Source organism: Cebidichthys violaceus, unplaced genomic scaffold (genome assembly GCF_023349555.1).
Source record: "Cebidichthys violaceus isolate CVI_PGR_0920_01 unplaced genomic scaffold, fCebVio1.0.p SCAF_5, whole genome shotgun sequence".
Taxonomy (NCBI): domain Eukaryota; kingdom Metazoa; phylum Chordata; class Actinopteri; order Perciformes; family Stichaeidae; genus Cebidichthys; species Cebidichthys violaceus.
Genome location: NW_027176705.1, coordinates 10,611,585 through 10,637,765, shown reverse-complemented (window position 1 = coordinate 10,637,765; position 26,181 = coordinate 10,611,585). Strand labels below are relative to the sequence as shown.

Below are 26,181 nucleotides of genomic sequence, written 5' to 3'. Positions count from 1 at the left end.
TTTTGATGAAAGTGGGTTTCCATGTATATTTAATGCCATGGTTTGCCGAGCTCTGCTTGAATGTGGATGGTAATGAGGACTGACATGTTGAAAACAGGCTGTGCCACTCGTCTCCTCCCCAGGTGCACACAACAGTCGGAGCAGAAAGCAGCCCCGTTTCTCTGCTTCTGCCCTTGCATTTGTCATTACAAACTGACACCGCTTCCATGACTCTGTATTTTTGAAATGCTTTGTGTGTGTGTGTGTGTGTGTGTGTGTGTGTGTGTGTGCGAGTACATCAGTCTGTATTGCATTGCTCAATAAAAGGTCATTTTAACAGCCATATCTATGGTGGCCCTGAGAGTTCAACACACTGCTACTAAAACACAAAAAGAAAAAAACAAATGCAAAATAAGAAAACAGTCATCAGCTTTCAGCTTGACAAGCTATCAATTAATTGTGTTGCTTTGCAGATATGGAAAAATTACTACCAATGCAGAAACACACTTGGACACCTCTCATCCATGTTGGAGAATTAGCCAGCAATTTAAGTTTATTTCAGTTTTAACATTCTGAATGATTGATCTATAGTGTATATAGTGCACATTAAAAACTTTTCACATTATTGCATGTCTACATGAAAGGCTACAGCAGCTCTGCGAATGTCATGAGTCATCACAAACCATACCCGTGCATGGGTATCTTCATCAGTTTTAATTGTCACCTGGAAACTTGTTTTATAACTCAGTTCTCTGCTACTTGCAGCATTTCTATATGTGGTTGTGTTGTCTGACTTTGCAGTGCATTCGTTACACTGTAGACCGGTGAAGAGGTTTTCTACCTTTGCTTGAGTTTTGTGTATTTGCACATGTTTTCTGAAGTTGCAGTGCATTGAACTCCCAGGGCCAACGTACACATTCAAAATGTTTGACATTCAAAAATATATTTGGGATTGATACCAAGTTCAAATTCCTTTAATTTCAATGGTAGGGCAAAACTTTTTGTGAAGATTTGAACAGAAAAAACACTTGCACTCAGTAGTTTACATCAGTTATTTTACTGTTATATATTACAAATAATCAAAATATTTACATGTAGAAAATAATCTATCATTTTCAGATTTATTCCAACATTTTCCCACAACTGTTCAGCTGAATCGCATAGTAAACCTACAAACCTGAGACACTAAATAAAAATAATTACAGCAGGGACAGGTTCAGAAAACTTGCTACACAGTAGCAATTATGAACAAAGTACAAAAACATATTGGACCCATTACAACTTTTAAGTCAACGAAAATCTGACTGTACTGTATTTACCACAAAATATACCTAATATACTACCTTGTTAAATCTGCAAAATATCCGCCAACTATGGCTGATCCTGTAGGCAAAATAAAATGTTTAACATTTACGATGTGATGTCGACGCGGCTCATCAGAGGACATCGTGGTGCTCAAAAGGATCGTGTTTAACAATGCACCGCTCTTCTGTCAGACTCCTAATTCTCATCCTATCACACACATGTGCACACAAAAGAAACAACTTCATCTATTCAGTCCAATGTTCCCTTCAGTAGTTGTTCATAAGGAGTTGCTAAACAGCACGTTTGTGATGAACCATTTCTGTCCAGTGCATTTCTGCAGAGCCAGTTGGTAGCCAAACTCATTGTCGCTGCTCACTACAAGCTCTAGGCATCTCTTTGATTTCCTGTTCTGAATGGATCCTCCCTGAAAAGATAAAAGCAGGCTGGTGAAAATTGTGCGGGCCTCCAGAGAACAATTTTTGTGCACAATATAACTTTTCTCCTTTAAACCCACACTGCTGTGAATGGATATGGATGTGTGCTGCTGAAGCGCCCTGAGCACTGAGCGTTTTGGCTGAATCACACCACCATCCTCATTGGGCCCACCAGATAGCATCAACAAGGTTTCAAGGCAAAAACAACATTGCAATTGCCAGTGTAGTCATTAGTGTTCTTCCTAGCAAGGGCCAAGTTTTTTTTAAAGACTACAACGAAGAAAAGAGGAAAGCCAGACACAAAAACAAAACAGACAAAATCATCTGGTATTGAGGTGGAAGATGAATTGAAACAGAGGCATGCAGGACATGAACATTTCAGTTTTAAAGCTGCTACAATATTGTTTAAATCTTTCACAATTTACAAACTTTAACGTATCAGCTGTTGCCAGAGTCTGAATAGAGCAACCACATTAGCTCTGCAGAAATATTCCAGCATGTCCCGATGAGTGAGGCAGAATTTTCTCATTACGGTGTCAGGGCAGACCAAGGGCAAGTGACTGAAGAGGAGACTTTCAACAGTCAATGCAGTGTGGAGAGCTGCGAGGAGAGCGCGATTTCCACTGCTGAGGAATGTGGGAGGAAAAAGACCTTAAGATTGGACAGGTTGTACAGACTGAACCAAATTACTCTTTGGCCTGAGTTTGGCCTGTCTGTGAGGTCCAAGATACATTTTATTTTATAGATAACAGATGGTAATAACTGCTGCAAGTGGGCATTTATGGACCAATATGTAGTGGTGTCCTGAGCCAGCCCATAAAAGCAGTGACCGGAATCAAGGATTTTTTTTAACTTAAATGGTATCAGCTACAAGAGACAGATTTGTTTCAGACCCCCGCTTTAGGTTACACCAGCTTCAGTCAACTGCAGAGATTATTAAATTATTACACTCTATGATGTTTTAACATTTGAACCATCTCCATGACAACTGAGCTGAGCTGAACTCCAAACTCCAATTGAAAGCTTTGGAAACAACATTAACATTATTTTTGCTTAACTGCTGTTTGCAGGATCAACAATTTTGAGCTCAACCAATATGTAAAAGAACATGAAAAAAAATAAAATATATTTATTTTTATTTCTGCCTTTTAGGTTTTAAGTTTAGAGCAGAAATTAGGAAATAGTTTTACACAATTTTAAAACATTATTTTAACAGTTTGACAGACACATCCTCCATGGCCAAGTTTTCCAAGGCTGGATCAGATCTTGGCAGTGTGCACTGCAAAAGAGTGCTTTAGCCTGCCAAGGCTGACAACGAAACACCTTAAACCACCCGTTTAATTAAACCCTATCTAGAAATGGCCTCAAACTCTTGGTTGGTGCGTCCTTGGTTATGAGTGCTCTCGGGTGCTTGGTATACCTCAGCATTAATTATTACTATTGTCTTATAGTAACTATTTGTTTTGATATTCAGGTCAGAAACATATATCAAAAAATTGCGATCTTTAGGAATTAAAGCTTTGACCAGCCTGTTTTTTTTCACTGATGGTGTTACGGACTAAGTGACCAACAGTAGCAATAATAAATACTAGTATATATATATACACTATAGCAGACAAAACCAGGTAACATCTCAGTCTTATGCAACAATATATTTCAAATACAGAATGACTGTACAGGCTAGGTGTTGGCTGCAGAATCCCATAGGCTGCACCAAATGGCCTATTTAGAGGAGAGTTTTTGGGGTCTATTGCGTTATCGGGCCTAATAATTAGGCTCAATTGTCATTCAGTTTCACTTTAACTCGGTCGTAGATATGTGCACAGATTTAAGTTTGACAGTCTATAGCTTCTGTACCTCAGTTAAGTCTGATACCAGGTGAGTAGTGTTTTCTTCTGATTTCTTTGTCGGCCAGGACAAGTCACATATCGGTTCTGTGGACTTCATTTTTTAGACAATGAAGCAGTGGTAGAAGTTGCTAAGAGCAGTTTATTTCAATCCATGGATGTAGCAATTTTTCTGGCTCTTTCACAGAGGGATGACGATTCCATTCTTAATCCTGCCTACAAAGCTCTGATTGGCCAATTGTTTGTTTCTCAAACCTGCTGAAACAGCAGTCCATCAACACAACAACAGACCTATTTGAATGTCTGAACAAATCAAAGATGTGAGTGGTGATTCAGAGGCCTGGAGCGAGGCCAAACTAAAACCCAGAATCCCTGCAAATATGGAACGTAACTGATAGAAGAAGCTGCTGGGTTTCACTCAGCCAAGTTCTCTATATGACAGGAGGGAGGGGGCTGATGTATATGTATATGTGAGCATATAGCACGTGGGGAGGTTGTTATTTGATTTAGGGTACTATGGTTTGCTAGGGATTTAATTATATGCTATATACAGAACAATCTGTATTTGTTACAGAAAAATAAAAATGTATCACCCACACATACCCTCAAAACGCACAAGCAGGACAATCCATACAGTCTCACCCACTGAACATGTGCTTGCTTTATTAGTCCGCCCCTACCAATATGACAAATCTTTACATGCAAGCACATATTTAATTTCTTTCCCAAATCAAGGCTTATCAAGATCACTTCTTCTTGGATCATGAGAGGTTTTTACAGTGGATGGAGGAAGTGAAGTAATTTTGCAAATTTCACTTAGAAAATATTAAGAATATCTTCACTTAATCCGGCTTTGTGCAACATTTGAATGAAAAAAACTAAAAATGTCTCTTATTTGTACAGTGCCCCATTCCCCAAAGTTGCTGGCTGCATCAGGAAATCAATTTCTGCTTGAGCTTGACACTTTGCACATGTGCAGTCAAAACTGTCAATAATTGATGCCACATTTCAGAGACTTGATACTCTCCAGCTTTGCTGACATGTCCCCATCTTGCGTACTAAATATTGCAAAGTTAACTAAAATAACCACTTAAAGTTCAGTGTGAGGATATGGGATGTATGAGCTCAAGCATTATAAAAACTTCTCACACTTTCACACCATCATGCTGTAAAACCAAACACATGCACCAGCAGCGACATAGTCATACAAAATATTTTACTGGTTATAACAAGCATTTAACGAAGCACATTTGGGATTTCATGCATATTTGACTGAAAGCGGAATACATTATATAATTAACACTGCACTGACAGCATGGCAGACAACAATATGAGAGCTATTGAGCTCAAATCAAAGCATGCAGTAAATCCAATTCACCCGCTGTCATGGGGCATTTTGTGAAGTGGCTGCTTGTTCTGTTAAAACACATTTTGCAAGCACAGCTAATGAAGGAAGACAGTCATTAAGTTGCAATGACTGTTCATGTGTAAATGAGTTAGAGAACTGAGGGGTCAAACAGTAAATTAAACCACTTGCATGATTAAAAGCTATACCTTCACAGTTGTTTTTTCCTGTCACGTCCAACAAATTACCTTAACTGAGGCTGAGTATGAACAGAAAACTGCATGTTAACCTTGTGCTTTCTGACCATGTGTGAAGGCTGTATTAAGCGGTGTCACCTGAGTGAAGAGCCAGTGGAGCTTCATGCGTTTGGCAGTGGCATAGCTGCACTCGATGAGGCGCGGCCTGCTGTTCACGTCCACCAGGCACTTGTTGTCGTCATCGTCAACCGTTGGACTGAGGAGCCCGATGTGGAGCTGCTGAGTACTGGTGTAGTACATATTCTGCAAGAAACATCACATCCGGCTACAAACAAACTGCTAAGTGCTGTACTGTACTCTGAGACTGCTGTGGTTGACATTTCGATAATGGTCCCTGCAGAGCTGTATAAGACCATACAGGTAATAAACTATGCAGCAAATGAAGATTGCTCTTGGGTTGTCTTTGGGTAGGAAAGAGACATTTACATAGACTAAATATGCATATTTATACAGTTATCCTGAATGAATGGAGGACAAGAAAAAGCCAAGCACACAAAAGAAGCTCATTATTAATTCAGTAATGGTGAGAAAACCCGAATTGTGCCCCTCTCTTGCTCATATTTCGCTGACAAAAACTGAAAATCATTTTCAGGAAATTGGCAGGAGAAGAATCTTCTGTATTCAAAAAGAGAAAAAAGGCTTTGCAGAATGAGCATGAGAGAGGGAAGAGAGAGGGAATCTGTGGATTGTATTCGCAGACTGACAGAGCAGTGCTCAGAGTCCGTTGGCGTAACGCTGGCTTTAGTTTGTTGTAGTGCACACAGAGTGACGAACTAGCGGTTATGAAAAAACAAGGATGGTCTACATGAGATTGCTAAATTGTGCATCTTACAGAGGTGGAAAGTAAACTGAATATACTCCATTGCTGCAATTAAATAATTTTGAGATACTTGTAGACGTTAGATTCATATCAGAGCAGACGAGTAAACAGGGACTTATGTCTGTAGAAGTCTATATATTTCCTTAGCTTGTCTCTGACCTAGCACCTTGATTAGCTGTCAAAACACCCCAAAATATGTTCTTTTATAAAAAATAAAAATAAAAAAAGAATCAGGGTCATGTTTGCTTATTCTGCTGCTTGTCTGATTTTCACTCTTATCCTTCTCTTAGTCTTATCTCATATCGCCCAAACAGCCTCCTGCCTCCTTCACACCAGACGTTAAACAGTCTGACGAGTGTGAATTTTTTATTTGTGCTGCTCATTTTGGGAGCAGCGCAGACTGCCAGGCTGTGCTTTCTATTGTTGCCGCGCTTAAGTCGATATATTTTATTACCGCTTGAGCTGAAGTGCTGTACTGTATGTTTGCTGACAACATGCTCTTGTAAAGTCAGTCACGTGTTGGATTGTAAGCTTTGGAATACGCTTTCCTTTCATGTGTCGCTGTGCAATTTTCTTTCAGCACTTTGATGTACTGCATTTACAGCAGCACCTCGGATACAATGATACAACTCTCCCAAAGCAAATCAGTGACATTTTGAAGCAAACATTTGCTAAGTATATGTGTCATTTTAGAGGCAATCCGGGGTCTAATTCCTCTCCATGATGTAACACTGAAACATAAAAATAGAGCAGACTAGATTTGTCTTGCAGAGGAGATCCCTAATCTCATTAGGAACACTGGTGCTACTCCAATCCATAGTTTGAAATGCCTGGATTTATGAGAGATTTATAGCATATAACAGATAAATAATTAGCAAGTTTTACAGTTATCTAGGTCTCCGACTGTAGAAGTTGAGTTTTTAAAGGAAAAAGTGTTACTGAGATTTCACAAGATTATACAGATTTCTCCTGAATCCATTTTAATTTGCACTGTGGTGCAAACATCAATACCAGGCGTAATGAGTGTGAAACTTCTGATATATTGGTTTGAATCAAGAGGGATAATGTAAGATCAAGCCTCACACTATAAGACAAGTTTACAAGTGTTAAGGCAAGGTTAAACAATCTCTGAAAACAATCTTCTCAGACATAATGGGATGGAGGAATCGATTGGAGCTGGAGACGCTGGAGAAAGTAAATGATCAAGCTGTGCTAACATTTGTAGACACTTACTGCCTATTATTTTGGGCTGGGATATGTCCTGAACAAGTAGTCCATGGATACGGTTTTCAAGACAGTGACTGATGAAAAACAGAAGCAAGCGGTTGAAATGATCAGACTAAAGAAAGCTGGAGACAGTGATGAATGTTCAGGTACAATCTAACTTAATAAAAAAAAAAAAAAAAAGGATTTTACATTGTGTTTTGTCAATAATGTGGCATTTTACTCTGAGCTGGACTCAGTTAGGACATGTCAGCCCTAAATGAAGGTGTCTGAAAACTGGAGTTTAATATGTATTTAAAAACATAGGAGTGTTTCTGTAAAGGGCAAAATAGAAAACCTGATCCTGTTCTATGAGGTAAAGCTACTGAGTTTGACCCAATCTGAAAGCAGAGAAAGGTTATTTTTCTTCAAAATGAAACAGGTTTTATTGAGTAAGAAAATCCCGAGATGGAAATAAAATACAGAGGTGGTATATTAAATCTTTATGCTGCCCGTTGCTTGAAACAGTGGTGCGGAGATAGAGGGCTCTAACCTGAGGTGTCATCCCGTGACAGAGATACAAGATGGGGACATTGTCATTGTCGGGCCCCTGGTCCAGACACAGATCATTCTTCAGAGAGTTTTTCAACTGGAAGACAAAGAAAAACACATACAGTCACAAACACAGATAAATAAACAAAGAAACTAAATATATGAATTGTCTAGGGGTAAAATCAATGTTTGCATGAACAAAACTAACCCAGACATTATTCATAATCAGGTCAGTATTGCTACTATGAATAATGGTTTCTAACTTTGAGAATGCACCTGTGAGAGCTTCAATTTAAGTCCATCACAACTGGAACATGTTGCATGACTCCTCTCCTGCAGACTTTATTCAAACATAAGGAGGACTCTGTTTCTGCTGGATTATAACTGCTCTCAAAACAGGATTTATTGAGAACAAATGAGACATTTCTGATGTGTTAAAGGTCCTGAAACCTTTTTTTCCTCAATCCGCTTCTTAATATAAATGATGATGTCCTACATGAACACACTGTTTTCTGCTAAAGTCGTGACAGTTTGGGATATTTCACAAGATAGACACACCCACACAATCCTGACGAAGCAGATTAGCCGAGTTGCTAAATAATAAGATTTTTTTAATATTAATTATTCATGAACATATCATGTTTTAAGATTTAACAAGAAAGATTTATTCAGGGGTTTTAAGACTGTTAAATTAGTTAGTTATCCATAAATTCTGAGAGTTGAAAGAGATTTGGGTTTATACTATATACTGTGTTTTGAAAAGTTAGTGAGGTTTAAAGAATACAGAATTTGTTGCTTTCAATAGAAAAATGGATGTTCAACCTTTTTACCCATTGATGGGTTAATCCATTGTTAAGAATACTAAGATTATCTTGAAAAGATGTCTGTAATATTATGTATTTTTGTATTCATGGTCATCTATATTTGTCTTGTAATTCTTTCACGGGTTAACGCAGTATTTTCTGTTAAAACATGTGGTAACGTCTTGAATGCTTAGTATTGATGGTGATCTTTAAGTCACATGATTGTATATTTCATAAGGAAACTGACAACAATCTTTGACACCGTCCTGATGAAGAACAAAAAAGCTGGAAATGTTTTGTGAGGTTGTGTACTAGACTATGAATAATGGTAACAGATGATTCCTGTGTGGTGTCCAGTTCACAGATAAAACCATACTGCCAAAACACAGTGAAAGTGAGGAAGCAGCATCTACCACCTGCTCTCTTCAACTCTGCAGTACATTATTTCCTCTACAGGGGAAACTATTATTCCAACATAAAGCACTATCTGCTGCGGTGTCTTGCTTGATATCCTTGATATGAAAATGTATTCACATGGTTGAATGAGTTTGGACAAGTGTTTCAAAACAAAAAAGCAAAAGAAGAATGATCATCTAATACCAGCATCCGCCTGGTATATTCTCTGAGTTTCACATAAAGAGAATATAAATATTAAAGGCTATTTAGAGAAAATACAGAAGAAGCCTGAGCCGGTTGAAAACGTGAATCACACACTGAATCCTCTTAAATACAGTTTTGCTTTATAAAAATGTAAATCTGAAGCGTTACGCTTGATGAACATGACTCAGACAGGCCCAGAGGGTTATTCATGTGCATCATGACAAAGGTCTGCCTGATTGTGAGATACAAACTGCTCCGCAGGGAGCTCCAGGGATAGTGGTTTTGCGTGGGGAGTGAATTAGGTAAAGATGTGAGATCAGACAAATGAAGATTCAGCTCCCCATTGGTTCAGGAGATATCTACTTCTATCTAATAATCAGTAAAATCCACAGGCAGCTCAGCTCTACCAGTGGAAATACAGTAAATATGCAACAGTGACACCTGTGGGGACAACATCAGCTTAAAGTAGAATGGCATTAATAGCATCTTTAGTTTCTGTAATGTGTGTCTGACTGAGACGTGATATCCTTCAGATTTGATTGTAGTGCTCTATGTGGGCATGGCTCAGCGAATACGGAGCCATACAGAGCTGTAGAGGAAAGTTGGCCTCCACCTGCACCTCGTTTCATCCACATTTTTAGATCAGGAGGAGGAAGAGAGAGATATGAATAAATTAGACCTCAAAACATTCTTTGGAAATGTCAAAGTTTTTGCACAAAAAAAATGTATTCATGCAAGAGGCTTGGCATGTAACAACTCTTCAAACCACCACGACTGACTTACCCATCAAATGCATGTCGCAAATATAGAATAATGAGGTCAACTTACTCGAGGAAATGAATGTAATGAGGCCGGCCTATTTCCCCGCCATATCCATGAACCATTTGTCAGTTTGTAATAAAAAATATCCTCCATATAACACAGAAAGAGGTGCCATAATATTGCAGTCTGTGTGTCACTGTGTATTAGGGTTCACCACAGTGATGTGAGGTGGGAGGACAGTGGAAATAAAGCTGTTTGAGAACAACTAGGAATGGGCAAAAAGAAACACTGCCAACCCCCATTGGCTGTCACTTTTTCTAGTCTCTCTCACTAATAAAATTCAGCTGCAAAGCCCTCAAGTGGGAAATACTACATCTATATTTAAATTAATCTATATCTGTCTATTTTCATTACAACAATCTAACAGAAAATGATTACTCTGTAACTTCTGAATTGAGAAGGAAAGAGTGAAAGTTGCTGCAGCAAACCTCCTCTTTGTGTGAACCGTTTGTGCTCCTGACAGCAGCCATCCGGATCCCAACAAGGGATTAAAATGATTTGCTCAGGCACGGTTTAGACTTGTTTTGGCTTTTGCAGACGCTGGATTGCATTTGGGACGAAGAGGAAGGCGGCTTACTACTCCATATGCGATGGTGTCACTGTACATCCTCATCTCAGGGTAGATGTTGACCAGGTACCATCGGAAAGTTTTACACTGCAGCCTCTTCCTCAGTGCCTTCCTCTCAGAGATATCGCCAATATCAATGCCCGGGTCCTGGGTTCAAAAACACACACACACACACACACACACACACACACACACACACACACACACACACACACACACACACACACACACACACACACACACACACACACACACACACACACACACACGATTAACTGTAGCTAGTGGAAAAGCAAATCAGTAAATGGGCCATTGAGGATCATTGTGCAGCCGTTTGTTGTGGATTTGAAAAGGGTTTTGATTTTTTCCTGGTCTGATTTAAAAAAACAACTACTGAACTATTCCCTCCACTACATTTATCTGATGACTATAGTTACTGGTTACATTTCAGATTCATATTGTACATAGAAAAACATGCATATAATCTTAAAGAATACTATACATTGTTTAGATTAAAACATCACCTCTAAACTTTTCAAATAATGTCTTATGCACAACTGTTTGAGGCCCAAAGAGGAAAAAAAAAAAGAGAGAGAATAATTTCAGATTTGTGTATCAGAACTTATTTTCACCATCTCACAAGCCCTCAGATTCATCCTGGGACCCTTTGGAGGGGCCTAACCCCGGGCTCAGAAACTAAACTACCCATAGAAATAGAATGAGAGTAGTGTGAACATTCCCATTTACATCAGCATTGCAGGATGTTCAAAGCGGCAGCCATTTTGATGTTTACCGTTGCCATTGCAGTGGGCTGACTTCCCTAAAAGCCTGAATTGCGGCAAGTCACGGACTCCCCGAGGACCATAAATGCAGTGGAGTAGTATGAAGCATGGAGAGGCGTCTTTTGTGCACTACCTCCGTTGCTTCTCTGCTAGAGAGGAATTTGTAACACACCAGGACACACACATGTTGATAACGGCATGTGATTATAGGCTACATGAAGAGCATCAACAAGAGACAGAAAAAAGGAAAACGCTGGCTTAATGTGGAAGGCAGGCCTCATTCTATTTCTATGAAACTACCAAACTGTATGTAAAGTGACAACAGTAAAATGCTAAAACACATTGATGCACCAGAGTACTCCACTAACATCATACATAATATACAGTATCAGTCAGAGGGGCACATTTTATGCAAAATTAGTAATTGTGCTTATGATACTTCAAGTACATTTAGCTCCGGATGTACTTCTACTTAAGTAGGAAATGCAATGCAGGATTTTGAAAAGCGGGTACTTTGACCTAAGTTAAGGATCTGAGTACTTTTTGTTATCATCTGCCCCATGTTGAACGCTGTATCATCATCAACATCACTGATGCCTCTTTCATAACTCAAAAGCTAAAGTGGGTGCAAATGTTGCTGATTTGGCTTTCTGGTACTCCAAAGAAAAAGTGTACTCAGATGGACTTCATATGAGCACGGTGTTGATTTTTACACTCTCAGAGGTAAATTAACACTGACAATTTAGCAGTGAAGTTAATTCAGGGGGCTAAAGCTGGGGCTAAATTTCATGCTTCTTGAGTACAGACTCTGTTAAACGCCTCATTATTGACTGAATGAATTGCCTGCAGATGTTCATCTATTCATAACATGGATTTACATATTCAAACAGATTATGCAGGAGAAGAAAAAAGCTTCAGTGAGCAAACATTTGACTTAGCCTTGGAGAGATGCTACTTTAACGTAAGATGACAAAGTACAGTTATTTACTTTAATTTACTGAATCCAGTTCAAGATCAAATGAAAAGCTGTCTCACAAAACACAGATAGATAACACTAATACAACCGTAAAAACACAAGGCAGCGTGCAGCATGTACGTTTTGTATCGGTTAGACTAATGCAAACTGAGACATTTTGTACTTTATTTGTTGACACTGCAGATGTCTTTATTCAACATCTCAAATAACACAAAGCCTCAATTAAAGAGATTTAAAAGAATGAAGTGATTGTTGAAAAATACATAATTTAATAAAATGAATTATGTACATTTTCTTTTTTCTCTCTGTATTATTTATCATTTTGCTCCCAAGTCACAGCTGTAATCCAGATCCTTTAATTCATCTTTTAAAATGTTATTGTCGTCCTTTGTATCAAATTTATTTTCTAACTGCTAATGTCTCCATTTAGAACATTTTATTAAATCACATTACGTATTCATTTATTCTGTGGCACGTATTTAATTCAGGAATTTCTGTAAGTATCACAAAATAATTTCAATTGAGCCTTCTGGAGGTGTCAGGGGCCTGATTCAACTAAACATCTGTGATGGCAGGAGAGCAGCTGATAACAGATGACACTCAACCCCCTGACATTTAGATTAGGTGGCTGCAGAATGGAGCTGCCTGTTGGTGCCATATATTTATCATCTGTATTCATATTTGTGGGTTTGTGCATTATTTTTTATTGGACTTCTGTGTGAATGCTACCTTTAGATAATGATGCAAAAGGCAGAAACACCAAATCCTGTGTCTAGGTGACATAAAAAACCTACTCTGCCTTCTGTCAATTAAGCCTGCAGCCGGTTTATGGCTGACATCTGACATTTGCAAAATGGGACACATGTACGTACTGAGGATTGTGTTAAAGAGTCATGCAGTTCAGCATATAGGATTTTACCTCAGCTGACAATAAAACTGCAAAGCTGAAAGAACATCACGATGAGGACAGCTAAAGATGGATTTCTGCTTTACAAAAAAAACGTTCAGCAATTTGAGGGTACATTTTGCTCTTCAGTTACACAGATGAAGTCGTGTGGTTTCGGTTTTGACCACTTGTCAACAAAAAACGAAATCACACTTTTTTAAAAAGGAACAGATTGATTTAATGTAACAAACTGACTTTAACCCAGATTTTATGTCCCTGCACATCCAATCCTGTCCTACTCTCATAAGAAACTGCAGTAAAAAAGGTCCTTTAGTAGCGACCACAGCTCAGAATTCATTAATACAGATAAACTGAGGGAATCTGTTAGTGGCCTCGTGGTTAAGATGCATGCCACATTACGTCAACGTCTCTCCCTCCATTTCCTGTCAGCATATCTACTGCAACCCATCTAGTCAAGGCCAAATGGCAAAAACATTTCTGCAAAAAAAAATGGCGAATGGAAATGAGCTGCTGATTATACATCAGAGTCCCTCAAATGAAAAAAAAGTACAACTGCTGAGTGATTGTACTGCAAATGCTAGTGTTTCTTTGTATTAATGAAAATTTTATCAGAAATTCACACGTTAGAGTTAAAAAAATACACAAATATAGTCACATATTTCTAAAACAGAAAAACTACGATAATGACACCTTTGTGTTGTAGATGACTACACATAGATACAAGCTGTATTGTGACAACAATGTGCTACAATGTGGAACTCACCAAACTTAATACATAAGATCTGTCCCTTGCACTAATTAGAAAAACAACATGAATAACTCACCTCCATGGGAATATTCCAGGCCATGTAGACATGGCTTTTAAACTCATCCATCCAAACTTCTGCAACTCTCAGGGCGTTTCGCCGCACGTGAGACGTCAGATCCTCCGTGTAGGGTTTATGAGCACGCTCTATGTGGGCGATGCGAGCACAAGGCAGGACCTCAACACTGCCTCCACACTGCCAAACCTGGTTTCAGACATTACAAATACAAAGAAAAGAGAATGTTGTGATTCATCTACTAGCAATGAGTCCGCTTCAGGAAATCCAAAAGTCACATTATACACACACACACACACACACACACACACACACACACACACACACACACACACACACACACACACACACACACACACACACACACACACACACACACACAGCCTTGAAACCACCAAAGGCTGCACAGATGTTTCTGCGACATATTGTTGCACCTGATGCTAGCTAGAAGTAAAGAGCCCTGAAATAATGTTTAAAAAAAGTTTACTAGAGAAAGAAAGAACTTTCAGAAAAGTCAAATTCCCTCTGCTGCCATTTAACTTGAATCACATGAAAAACACAATTTTACTACTGACTCAACTTGATTTTTTTTTAGTGTGGAGCTATGAACCCTCATTCTTTTCCATCGTTCTATTCTTCTCATCAGTCAATGTCGTTATTTCAGTTTTTTTTAATGCACCTATCTAGTTCTGATTCTACTGTCAGACTTAAAAACAGACTGAGGTTTGAGAGCATTTAGGAGGGCCACGATGGCATCACTTCTAGGTGGCTAAAAGCACGTTTTGGCCAACAAGCGGAGGCCCTTCATCATCACCTCTGCAGCCTACTGTATCCTTGACTGTGAGGAGGGAGTCCCTGTGGTGGGAAACGTTAATGTCCCAGTGCACAGGAGGAGTAGACCGAGTGTCTAAAAGCCAGTGGCACTGGCTTTTAGACACCTCATATAATGAAGACCTCTGGGAGGCTCCAGACCCTGGTGCAGGGATCTCAGCAAGCTTTTCCCGAATGTAATACATCTATCCAACAAATGGTGACAATAAAAGACTCTTTCATGACGACTCAATACAACATTTTGTAAATGTATTTTGTGTACACTTTTTTTTGCAGCACCATAAGATGTGTAATGTTCTCTTATGTATTATTTAACAGGCCTAATTGCCCATATCAGTTATTAACATTTAAAATTATTTTGTCACCTTTTGATTAACATTAATGCATCAAAAAGGATGTGAATTTCTGAGTTACAAAAACTTTGAAGAGAGCTATTCGAGAATCAAAGCTTGAAGGGAAATGAATTAGGAAATGAATTAGGAAATGAATTAGGGCGCACAATGCTGCTGATTAGTATCTAAAGGATTTGAATGGTATCGCAAAGCAATTCAAAGACTCAGCAGAAGCAATGGAGATGTGCTCCTCTATTTACGTGCTCTCATTTGTATGGGGTCATCAAAAGAGATGTCACTACCAGAGTCTGTGGAGGATCCTCAGAAACCACTTCAATGTGCTGAGCTTAACATTAATCCAGGACACCCGGAGTTTCACTATGAATAAAGTTAAAATCATCCGACTGTGCTGCTCTGTGAGGATCATCTTGTGCAGCTGACATCCTTTGTGTTTAAGCAAAAAGTGTCATTTCCATCAAAGAACCTGCTGCCAAAGAACATATACAGTGTTTGGTGCAGATGAGCATCATTAAGGATGATGAGACATGTGGATGTGATTGGTACACTAACACTTTCTGTGGCCACTGAACTGGCAGTCAAGCAGATGTGGCCATAACATGTTGGTGTTTTGTCACTGACAGTTATTCAAGAGAAACGTGCCTTTTCAGTGTTTTTATTAAATATTCTATAGATTTAAAAATTATATTCAAAAAGGTGTGTTTCAGTTTCTTTTGCAACAGTAAACCCTGACCCTGCTCCCACATTTAGAATACACAGCTGGTAATCCGCTGAGCATTATGAACAGAATGATCTAACGCGCTATGTATTTACACACATACACCTTGTTAACAGGCTACAGGACAAGGCTGAACATGTGCAGTATTTCTACAGTGAGCTTTCTCTGGGAGGCCATTGATTAAAATCCATCAATATAAAAACCAAGACTGTGAAGCTATATGAGGAACATCATGTATAATTAATTTCCCCAATTTTAAGATGGACAAAGAATTGAGCTCGTCATCTCAGTCTGGGTAGATATTATGTAAGTAATATTGAATTAAAGGCTCATGTGGTATTTCAATTCAATAGAAACTAGTTAGTTGTGGCAGCTGCGGTGGTATCTTGGCGTCACACTGAAACTCCAGATTACTGACTGATAATATTCTTGTTCATGTGCCGTTTCCAAAAGCAGATCAATTACATAATTTTAACACAGTTAAAAAATATTGTTACAGCAATTACAACAAAGACACCTCAAGTCCAGCCGTGCTAACATACACATCAGCACACTGATCCGACCAAATAGTTCCTGGTTGCAACAGTAGTTCATGCTGAGGACTTTATTTTTAGTTCTTTTTTATTTAGTCAATTAACAGAATATTAACCGCCAACTATTTTGATAATTGACTAACAATATGATTCATTTGTCAAGTAAAAAGGTCCAAAATATTGTTGGTTTAAGCTTCTGAGGATTTACTCCATGAGATATTAAAGACTTGACCAAAAGTGGTGGACCAACCCACATTACCATTCCTGGAGTGGCACTGCCAGCTTGGAAAAAAATCGAAAATAATCTGTCGCGGTCTTTACCCTTCAAACCCGACTAAACACATGACTTTGAAGATTTGTTCAAACTGAAAACAGCTCAGTGAAACATTGGAAAAATTGTGCCATCACTTTCTAAAAGCCAGTCAATTACAGCTTGTATGCAACATTGGCCCCCCCAAAATAATTCTGCCTCCATTCTTCAGTGTCAACTTTCCTTTCAGACAATGAAAAGAAATGCCTCAGAATTTTTGTCTGTGACGCCCCCTGCAGTTAACCACTAATCGTCTGCTGCCTATTCTCCAAATTAATCACAAAAAATGGGTCATTACTGTCAACATACAGCAGAAGACTTCCATTAATACGGAGGGCTGCATTGTTATTCCATTCAAAATGTAACATTTTTATACAGTGGGATATTCCTAACAGTGCACTCCTCCTTGGAACCCACCATCTAATTTGCATGCATGACTCATACAACTTCTTAGTGTGCTGCTGAAGCAGAAAGCACGGCTCAACAGCTTCTGCAAAAAAAAAAAAAAATACACGGCACTTTACTCCAAGATGGTGGCACGATCTTGGACGAGAGATTTCACCTTCATGGTGTCAAAAAGTTGTAAAATGAAAAGCAAATACCAAAACTTCTGACACTTGGTCCACGTCATTTAGGAGTAGTATTACACTGCACCCACTTCAATACAAACACATCCAATCATCACTCCACCACTTTTGGTCTACTTTGTGTTATTAAAAGTCAGCTCCTCACTCCACCCAGTCTCCCTGACTCCACAGCGACGGAACAATCTCAGTCAGGACTGCACAACCACTCCCTTCCCTTGTAAACTTAAAAGCTCATCTCCTCGAGAAATGCCTCACGTCCCCTGCTCCCACTCGTATCACACCCCTTTTGCGCCACATCCTCCTGCAAATATGCTCCTGTCTAAATCTGATCTCGCTGTTCTGCCTCTAATTTATTTTTCTGGCAGAGAAGGTCTCACATTACAGCAGTGTTTGCTCAGATCTATTATCAGGGCACCATCAGCCTGAGCCTAAGCTAATGTTTTACTGCTGCACTCATCATAATTTGCTTTGGATAAGAGCAAGAGCTAAATACCTTTTATGTAAAAGTAATGCAAGTGGAAGTGCTTTATTAATTTTTCTGTCTACATTGGTGCCAGTTACCAAGCAGGACATATACAGGCTTAATGTGGAATTTGATGGGAGTTTGCAAAATCTTTGAGGACATGAAGCATAGTAATGATGCTGTTTTGTGGAGGAGCAATATGTTAATTTGAATTACAAAAAAATACAATCTCCAGCTTAATAGTTAGATTTTCAATCTACTTAATAATTTCATGAACTTTTTGCAACCTCGTTTGTGTATGGTTAGCTGCTTTAAAGTAGTCCACACTAAATCTATCTTTAGACTGTCAAACGCTCACCCCCTGCAGGCTTGAAAGGCGGCTGTAACATGTTTGTTTTTTTCTTCACTAAGAACAGCAGCAGCTTTAAGTCGTGTCAGTTGCAATGGATTCCAACATTTTCACCGCCAAAAAAAGGATCAAGGCAAACATGAAATGTTTCAAACCACATTTCTCTGCTGCTCACGCATGTCCCCAGTATTGTTAGACTGACTAAACACAAAGCTTCTCCAGCTATTTTCAACAGGAGCAGTGTATTTGCACATTTTACCCTAATATGAGGCTACCCAATTATCCCTATGCTCGATTATTATGGAGAGACTATTGTCACATCATAGCTTAGCAACTGTAACTAGGTACAGCAAGTGTGTGAAGCTCTGGAATTCTCCACATGTTGAAGCATTGTGCATGGGGCTGTGTGGTAAGCACCATTATTGCCTCAGCAAATCAGCCACATTGTAAGAAATTGATTGTGTAAACTGCAAATGTTAGCATGCCCAGCTAACTATCTTACTACCTACAGTAGTCACCTTCCAGGAAAAGAGTGAGCATATCCTTAACTAATAACATTTTGTGTTTGTGAGGATGTACATTTTGGACAATGCAGATTTAGGACCAACAGATCCATAGTGTGGAGCTGGTCCAGGAGTTTAGGCTCATGTTAGTAGCTCTGTCACACTATTTTTTTTGGCAACCTGGCAATACAAGAACAATGCAGCTCCTTTATTTCTTTGTAGATCATCAGCTGGTGAGGATGCTGACTTTGTATCTGGGATATGTAGCTTTAACCTCAGTCTGATGTCAGTACAATGTAAAGGTAGTTTTCATTTTAAAACAAGTCAGCTGAAAACTGAAAACCAACCCACAGTGATATCAAAGACTTTGACAGGGGTAGCAACAGTAACTAAGGAGAGTGGAGCCTATTGAACTGTTACCCCCTCATTATCATTAATAAGATACCCCATTATTACACTGGTATATGTTTAACCATTATTGTTACAGAAATGAACCCTAACATTATCAAGTTACAGTGATTCCCTATTTCACTACATGAACTTCTCTCATTATTAATTTGTTACTACTGAGTGCTACTCTCACAAATGTATTTCTGAAAAGTATTTTACGGTCCCTATAGACAATCAATAGTAAGAGAGGTACAGTATATATTAGTTTCCAGTCCTTCTCTGAGAGATGTTGCGTCTGAAGGCTGGTGAACAAACTCAACACCAGAGGATTCAAAAAAGAGGATATGGCCTCGTATCAAGCTGGGCAGACTGAGATCTGGAGAACCATGCATCAGTCATGCCATGAGTCATCCCTGCAAGCTGGATGTGGGGATATGATGAGGTAGGGTGCATTTTCATTATAAACATTGTGCCCCTTAATAAAAGCTGACTGACATTTGAATACCACTAGATGTAAGGATATGATAGGAGCACAGCATCGTTCTTTCTTTCTAATATTTTAGCAGGATACCACAATGAAAAGAACAAAGAAGAGGTTCAGTTTGTCTAACCTACCTGCTCAGTCATTACATCCAAAACCAAGGCAGTATGTTCTGAATGAGAAGGTGTAAAATATAAATTAAATGCAGAAATCTAATGAAATATGGCTGCCAAACTGGAGTATAAAAGTTGTATGACTATATGACCAAAACCTCCTTTGATAGTTTAGTATGAAACATGTGGACCAATGATGTTACAAGTACCCTCCTGTGTAAATATGGCTCCACCTTGTTGATGATAATTGTCAAACTTGAAAAGAAATGCAAAAGAAAAAGAAAGACAAATTTCTGCAGCCTCCTGACAGGATGAGCAAAACCTCAGGAACATTTTGCACCATATGTACAGTATGTCTTTGATTTATGCTGCTTTCGGAATTTTCATTTTTCATTTCATACCTGTCTGTGTATCTATCTGCTTTCATCTCCCTGCACCACCTCTCCTGTACCCCCAAAAACCCTAACTGGCTTTAAATTAACCCTAATATTTCCAACTGCATTCATTTCACATTTCCTCAGTATTTTTTGATGACAAAACCCTTCACATCAAAGCAAAGACTCACTTTTAAGGTAAAGCTGAGCTTCCTTTTTTGCTGCCCAGAGCTCATTGAAGCAGTGCAGACAATTGCCGTGGAGTTTCCAATGTATGTGTATCAACCTCTGTCTCTGTCTGCTGTCTGAAAAGGACGAGTACATTTCCCATCCTCTCCACAGAAGCAGTTACAGTCAATCCTAAAACAACTTGTGAAGAAGGAAAGACACACTATGTCTCCACTGCTGTCCTTCAGCTTCCGGAAACACACAGTTATGATTGAACAGAGTTACACAAGTGATGTAAATTGACAACATCTTTATCCCAGTCATTTCCCATCATGTGCTGACAATTTTACATACTGATCTCATGTTTGAATAAAACTTGTAACGGCAATCTGGTCCAAGAAAACTACAATAATCATCAGACAATACATCAAGTCAATTCAAACTTTCAACTTCCTACACTGTTAATATCCTGCAAGACCACTATGTGCAAAAACCAGCAGACATATTAACTGTTTCCGTCCACATTACTCTTACTAACAGCTAAATTTGACATGTGATGTTCGAAAACAATACCTAAATAAAAATGCTAAAAAACAAACAAACACTGGTTCTAGATTCTCAAATATGAACATTTGCTGCTTTAATTTGTTTTACATCTGAATATAACATCTTGGGAAAGGCATTTTCACTATTTTCTGTTATTATATATAGGTCTCTAATAATAAAGATAATCATCAGATTAAAGGATAGTGAAAGTAATCCTTTTTTGCAGCTCTACAATAAACCTCTTTAGAAATGCTAGTCAATTCTTCTGTCCACCACTTTAGAAAATATCTTGACAATCAGTCAGTGTGACAGTTTTTTAAATAATTGTTTCAGTGCTGTGAGCACTCGAAACAAATTTCATTCATCTCTATTGTATTTGAGTGGAGGCAGTGTTCTATACCCATATCTGAAAACCAGGACCAATTAAACCAAAACTATTAACATGGCTCAATACTTCGAGAAGTAAGTGAGAAGACATGTTCTTTTTTTCTGCAAATTTAGAGGGCTAACTAACCCTCTAAATCCCCAAAAATCCCAATGCTGATTGTTAATTTGACATGGGAAATGAAGCTAGGCTGCCCATTTTGAAGGTAAATGTTCTACACGGCCACCCACCATCATTTTTATTTTTGCTGACCCTCACTTGGCTCTGAACGTTGTCCTTGAACATAAATCGCTAATGAAGAATAAATGCATATAAATGTAATTTGTAGGAGACAGGGCTGCAGTAATCCATGCAGACAGCCATGTGAAGAGTCATAGCCTTGAATTATTAATGTGCCACTTATCATCACATTCCATCTAACTAGAAACATGGAGTTTTCTAGAAGGGAAGAGATGCAAATGAGTTTCTTAATTGGATGTTTGTGTAATCTAATTATCCAGGGACTGTTATTTTAGCCTAACTAGCTTTATTCTTGTTGTCTTCTCATTTTTACATCATATCTTTAGCAGTCTGTTTATTCACTATCTATTCAAATTACAATAATTTCTTTGAAATTGAAATGTCTCGATAGGATACTTTATATTTATGTTGAGTAGTCCAAATTCATCCTGAAACTCCACAGTGGAGTGTGTTGTTTTCTTCCAAATGGAGAGCGAAGGCAACACTACAATACATATTCAATACAAGGTATCCAACCAATTCAATAACTAATACACAAATCAATACTAAACTAACACAGCATAAAACAGTAAGTTTGCATAAACAGCTTAACTTACACCTAAATTAGTTGACATCAGTCAGGCTTTGAAACCACATGTTTGCCTAACCCACCCAACACAAATTCTCATGCAATGCATGAACAACTAAAACAAACAAGATGGGTATTCAGAACCTGCGGCACTTCAACTCAACCGATTCACTAGTTACATTTATGACCAGCTGCTATTCAGCCAGCAGGTAACCCATTCCACATAACTGTTAGTGGATGTAAAAACAAGTACTTTCCCATATTAAAATATAATACCCTCTCGCCCAGTCTGAGCCACCCGAGGGGATATAATGAGCAGGGAGAAGATGATTTAACTGGAGCAAGTTTATCAACGGCTGCCAAAAACAATTATTAAAACGTCCCAAAGCTTATTCACCTCTGCATATTTAAAAACTGGAGACTAATCCATATCCCTTAAAGATTTTGTACCTCACTGCTGTTGTACTAAAGATATCTGACTTTGATTCAGTTGTGAGAATTAAATACAGACTTCTGAATCTTCTGTTTGTAGAAAATAAAATAACGATCACTTAGGCCACAGTCAATAACCCCACTTTTGAAATTTTGGATTGGCCTGATACAAGAACTACGTCAATGATGTTTTGGATGCTAGCGCTAACAGCGCTAACAGTACAAACTAAGGTGAAAGTGCTGACAGAGCTAACAGTGTTTTCTTAAAGGGGGAACCAGAGGGTGGGGGCTGCGCTTCCGCCTCGATGTTGTCAGTTGGTACAGCATTATCAGCTGTAACCGCCGTAGTAGTGCAGCGTGCTGAGCTAACCAGTGCACTAAAAACACCATCTCCTTTGTGGTTCCTGTCTTTCCCTAATGGCTGCATAGTTTTCTAATTCTATCTCAGCATTATTAACAGAGCTGTTGAGCCATGTTTCAAGAAACGTAACACCCCAACCTTGATTGTGCTGAAAAGTAGTCTAATCTTGTCCATCTTATGAAAAATAATTCAAGCGTTGAGGTGAAGGATATGCAGTGGACTGATTCTATCTGCAGAAGTAACAGTATAAAGAATTTTACTCTGCAGTGACAAGTATCTCTTGGCACATCTGTACTGGGGAAACCTCACCAGTTGCAACCACTTGAGAGCTGGTTATTACCAAATATCAAAAAGCCTGCAGTCTTCACACCAACAAGCAGTTTTGCTGTTTTGACGTGAAACAGAACCAACAGAGAACAGAATATCTTTTTGACTAGGGACTTGATTTATTTTTCAATCCAAGTAGCTTCCTTCCTCCTCACAAGTGTCATCAGCACAAGGAAGTGTGAATGTGAGACACACATTCAAACAGGTTATACACAACTCCCTGCACACAGAATAACACCTTCGGGGGTGAAACATTTCACACAATCATCAAACAAGTTCTCTGTCTACACAATAACCTTTATAAGCTCCTTTCTGAATACATAACACCATGAGATATTTTTTCAATAAAGCATTAATAAAACCACCAGATTTTGCTCATAAAAAATACAATTTGACGCCAAATTTTCATACTTGAACTTAAATATTGTAGTTACCTGGAGCTGTGCGATTTCTGCAGAGTATGCCGCCTTCTGCAAGATGTTTATTTGAGGGGATAAATATGTAAATCAAGGCATAACCACTTTCATATCACAAAGCAATAAATAACTGTATGCAGGGTAGAATAAGCCCATGAATAATACGTTATCGGATGGAGATGGCTCAAGAAAGATTGTCCACTGATAAATTCAGAGATACTGGAAGAAAAGCACTGAAAGAAGGCTGAAAAACGAAATAGGGTTGCACAAAGCAAATACTGCGCACAAAAACTGATCCAGCAGGTTTGCCATCAACCAGATCTGTCAAATCTGATCCATCCTCTCCATGGGGATCCATGTTCAAGCTTCAGTATTTACTCTGTACTACTGAATCTGCCATCTAGAGGGTTTCTTTAATAACCACACTGTGCCTCAATGTGTTCAACCTTACCTGGCCCTACGATATCACTCCCCTCCTGTCCAAGGCAATAAGTGCGTAAAGAAAACCACAACATCAGCTTCATCTTTTAAATAAATCAATCAAACAATAACTATTCTGACAGTAGGATGTAATAGAGCCTTGTTTTAAATTTAGTTAAAAAAGCCAAAATTAAATCAGCTGGTATTGCCACAGCTCTGCCACTTCTATCCTGTTTATCTATCTCTCACTCACCTAATCAGCTTAATCAGTGCACCTGCTAGTCACACCCACCTCATCAGCTCATCACTCTCACCTGCTCACTCTGCTGCACCCACTATTTAGACCCCAGTCACACACACACACTCACTGCCAGTCGTTCTCCGCATTCATGCCTGACCTTCCAGCGTTTACCCTCCGACTGCCTTCTCGTTGCCGACCCTACCTGTTTGGACTTCTCCGCTTTGCCTCTGCCCCAGTAAACGACTCGGCTTTCTGTCCCTGACTACAAGATTCTGCTTCCTCTGGGTTCTGTCTGCCTTCTCCCTTGACGGCTTGGCGTTCCACCGAGTGGGATTATACACCTGCTTATCCTAGACTGTTACCTGTTGTGTGTCCAGTGGCAAATAAAGCTTTGATTTCAACTATCCTGTGTGTCTGTCGTACTGCTTCTGGGTCCTTACCACACCTGTTACAGGTATAGTGAAATATAAAAACAGTACTTAAGACTTATAACAAACATTTGATAAAATCTATTTTATATAATATCTAGATAGATTTAAGTCTCTTTAGTCACACTTCAGAAATGTTCTTAAGATGACTTTTATTGATGCTGGTACTATAACGATAGCTTTGTCTGTAGTAATGTGGAGTGACACTGTGGTTAACTATGATCATTATGTTGCTGTAATACAGTTATAGTGTCAAGCTTTATCTGTATAGCACTTTTCAGAAACAAAGGTTAGTAATGTGCTTTAAAAGCAGCACAAACAAAGGTCAGCGATGTACTCTGGCGCGCTGCCATGTAAAGCCTTGTAGGTGATTAGAACAATTTTAAAATCAATCCTAAAACAAATGAGCCAGAATAATGAAGCTCATCAGAGTTAAGTTAGTGGACTGTTTGTTAGAAATCAGGCAGGTCATAGCTATGTACTGTTAATATGTCTCTTATATAAATAATTATTCTTTACAGTACATTATAGGAAATATTGTTATAATACAAGCCTCTTTCATTGTTAGAATTTAATTATCATTCTAATAGCATTAATATATTTAACTATGCCTGTTTTATATTGCACAAAGCGGTGATATTTCTTATAATTTTACTAAAGGGCTACAGTACCGTTCACATTACCTCTGTCGGACAAAAGACTTTCTTATTGATTGTACTTGTGATTGTTGGTGTGAGATTACGCAGCAGGGTTCAATAGATTTTCAGCATTAAACTCTCTGCTCTTCTACATTTACAGTCTCAGCATCATTATAGTGCAACTTCTGGACCGTGTCCTGTGTGATTACACAGAACTAAATCTTTTGTACCTTTCAATTGATGGAAAAGGACAAAACAGCACATTTTAATGTAACTTTAGAATCGTTGTGTTCATGTGTGCATCAACAAGAGACGGCTCATCAGTCATTTATTCATAGTTACTGTTAATGGTGAGTGAACTTAGTCATGTCTTCTGTTTTAGTTTCAGAATAAGAATTGCTTAAAAAATAAGTAATAAACTGCAATTAAGACTATATATAAGTTAAGAGACTGTTTTAAAAAGCTAACAGATTTAGGATAATTAGATATACAAATATTCATCATGTTTTACCATTGCTGTGAGAATATTGAATCTAAGCTATAAATGTATATTCGTATTTATGCCCTCAATCGTACTATATGTCTGTATACTTGCATGAATTGATTACATGATGACAATGATTTTTAATTGGTAGTTCTCATCTTTCAAGCTGCCAAAGTCTGATTAATGACAATACTGTATTCTTAAGTATTATAGCTGAATAATGTGTCACTGTAAAGACCTGGTCTTTTATTTATTCTATGTGTTATCTGTGCTTTTTTACATTGATACTTAAAATGCTCATGCGGATAATAATACATATTGCTTATATTTTATACGAATTGCATATATTAGGGTGAAATCTAATGTGTAAATCATTATTATGACAGTAATGGTGTTTTAATGCCACTTCCATAAAAACTGCACAAAGCCCATCTCATAATTGTTTTTCACAGCCCTCAATGATCCTCATTTCTCAACTCAACCTTCCTGGTACTGGTTGAGAGT

The 26,181-nt window shown here is 38.4% G+C and overlaps 1 protein-coding gene across 1 annotated transcript in view; it reads right to left on the bottom strand.

Moving 5' to 3' along the window:
* Nucleotides 1–938: 938 nt before the first annotated feature.
* Nucleotides 939–26,181, bottom strand: part of galnt18b (UDP-N-acetyl-alpha-D-galactosamine:polypeptide N-acetylgalactosaminyltransferase 18b) — a 70,895-nt gene continuing 45,652 nt past the window's right edge. The window contains exons 7-11 of the mRNA XM_068731003.1: nucleotides 14,025–14,210; nucleotides 10,545–10,682; nucleotides 7,744–7,839; nucleotides 5,246–5,410; nucleotides 939–1,708 (exon numbers count right to left, since the gene is read on the bottom strand). Coding sequence (XP_068587104.1) covers nucleotides 1,562–1,708; nucleotides 5,246–5,410; nucleotides 7,744–7,839; nucleotides 10,545–10,682; nucleotides 14,025–14,210 — 732 coding nt within the window. The 3' untranslated portion in view covers nucleotides 939–1,561. The remainder of the gene's footprint in view (nucleotides 1,709–5,245; nucleotides 5,411–7,743; nucleotides 7,840–10,544; nucleotides 10,683–14,024; nucleotides 14,211–26,181) is intronic.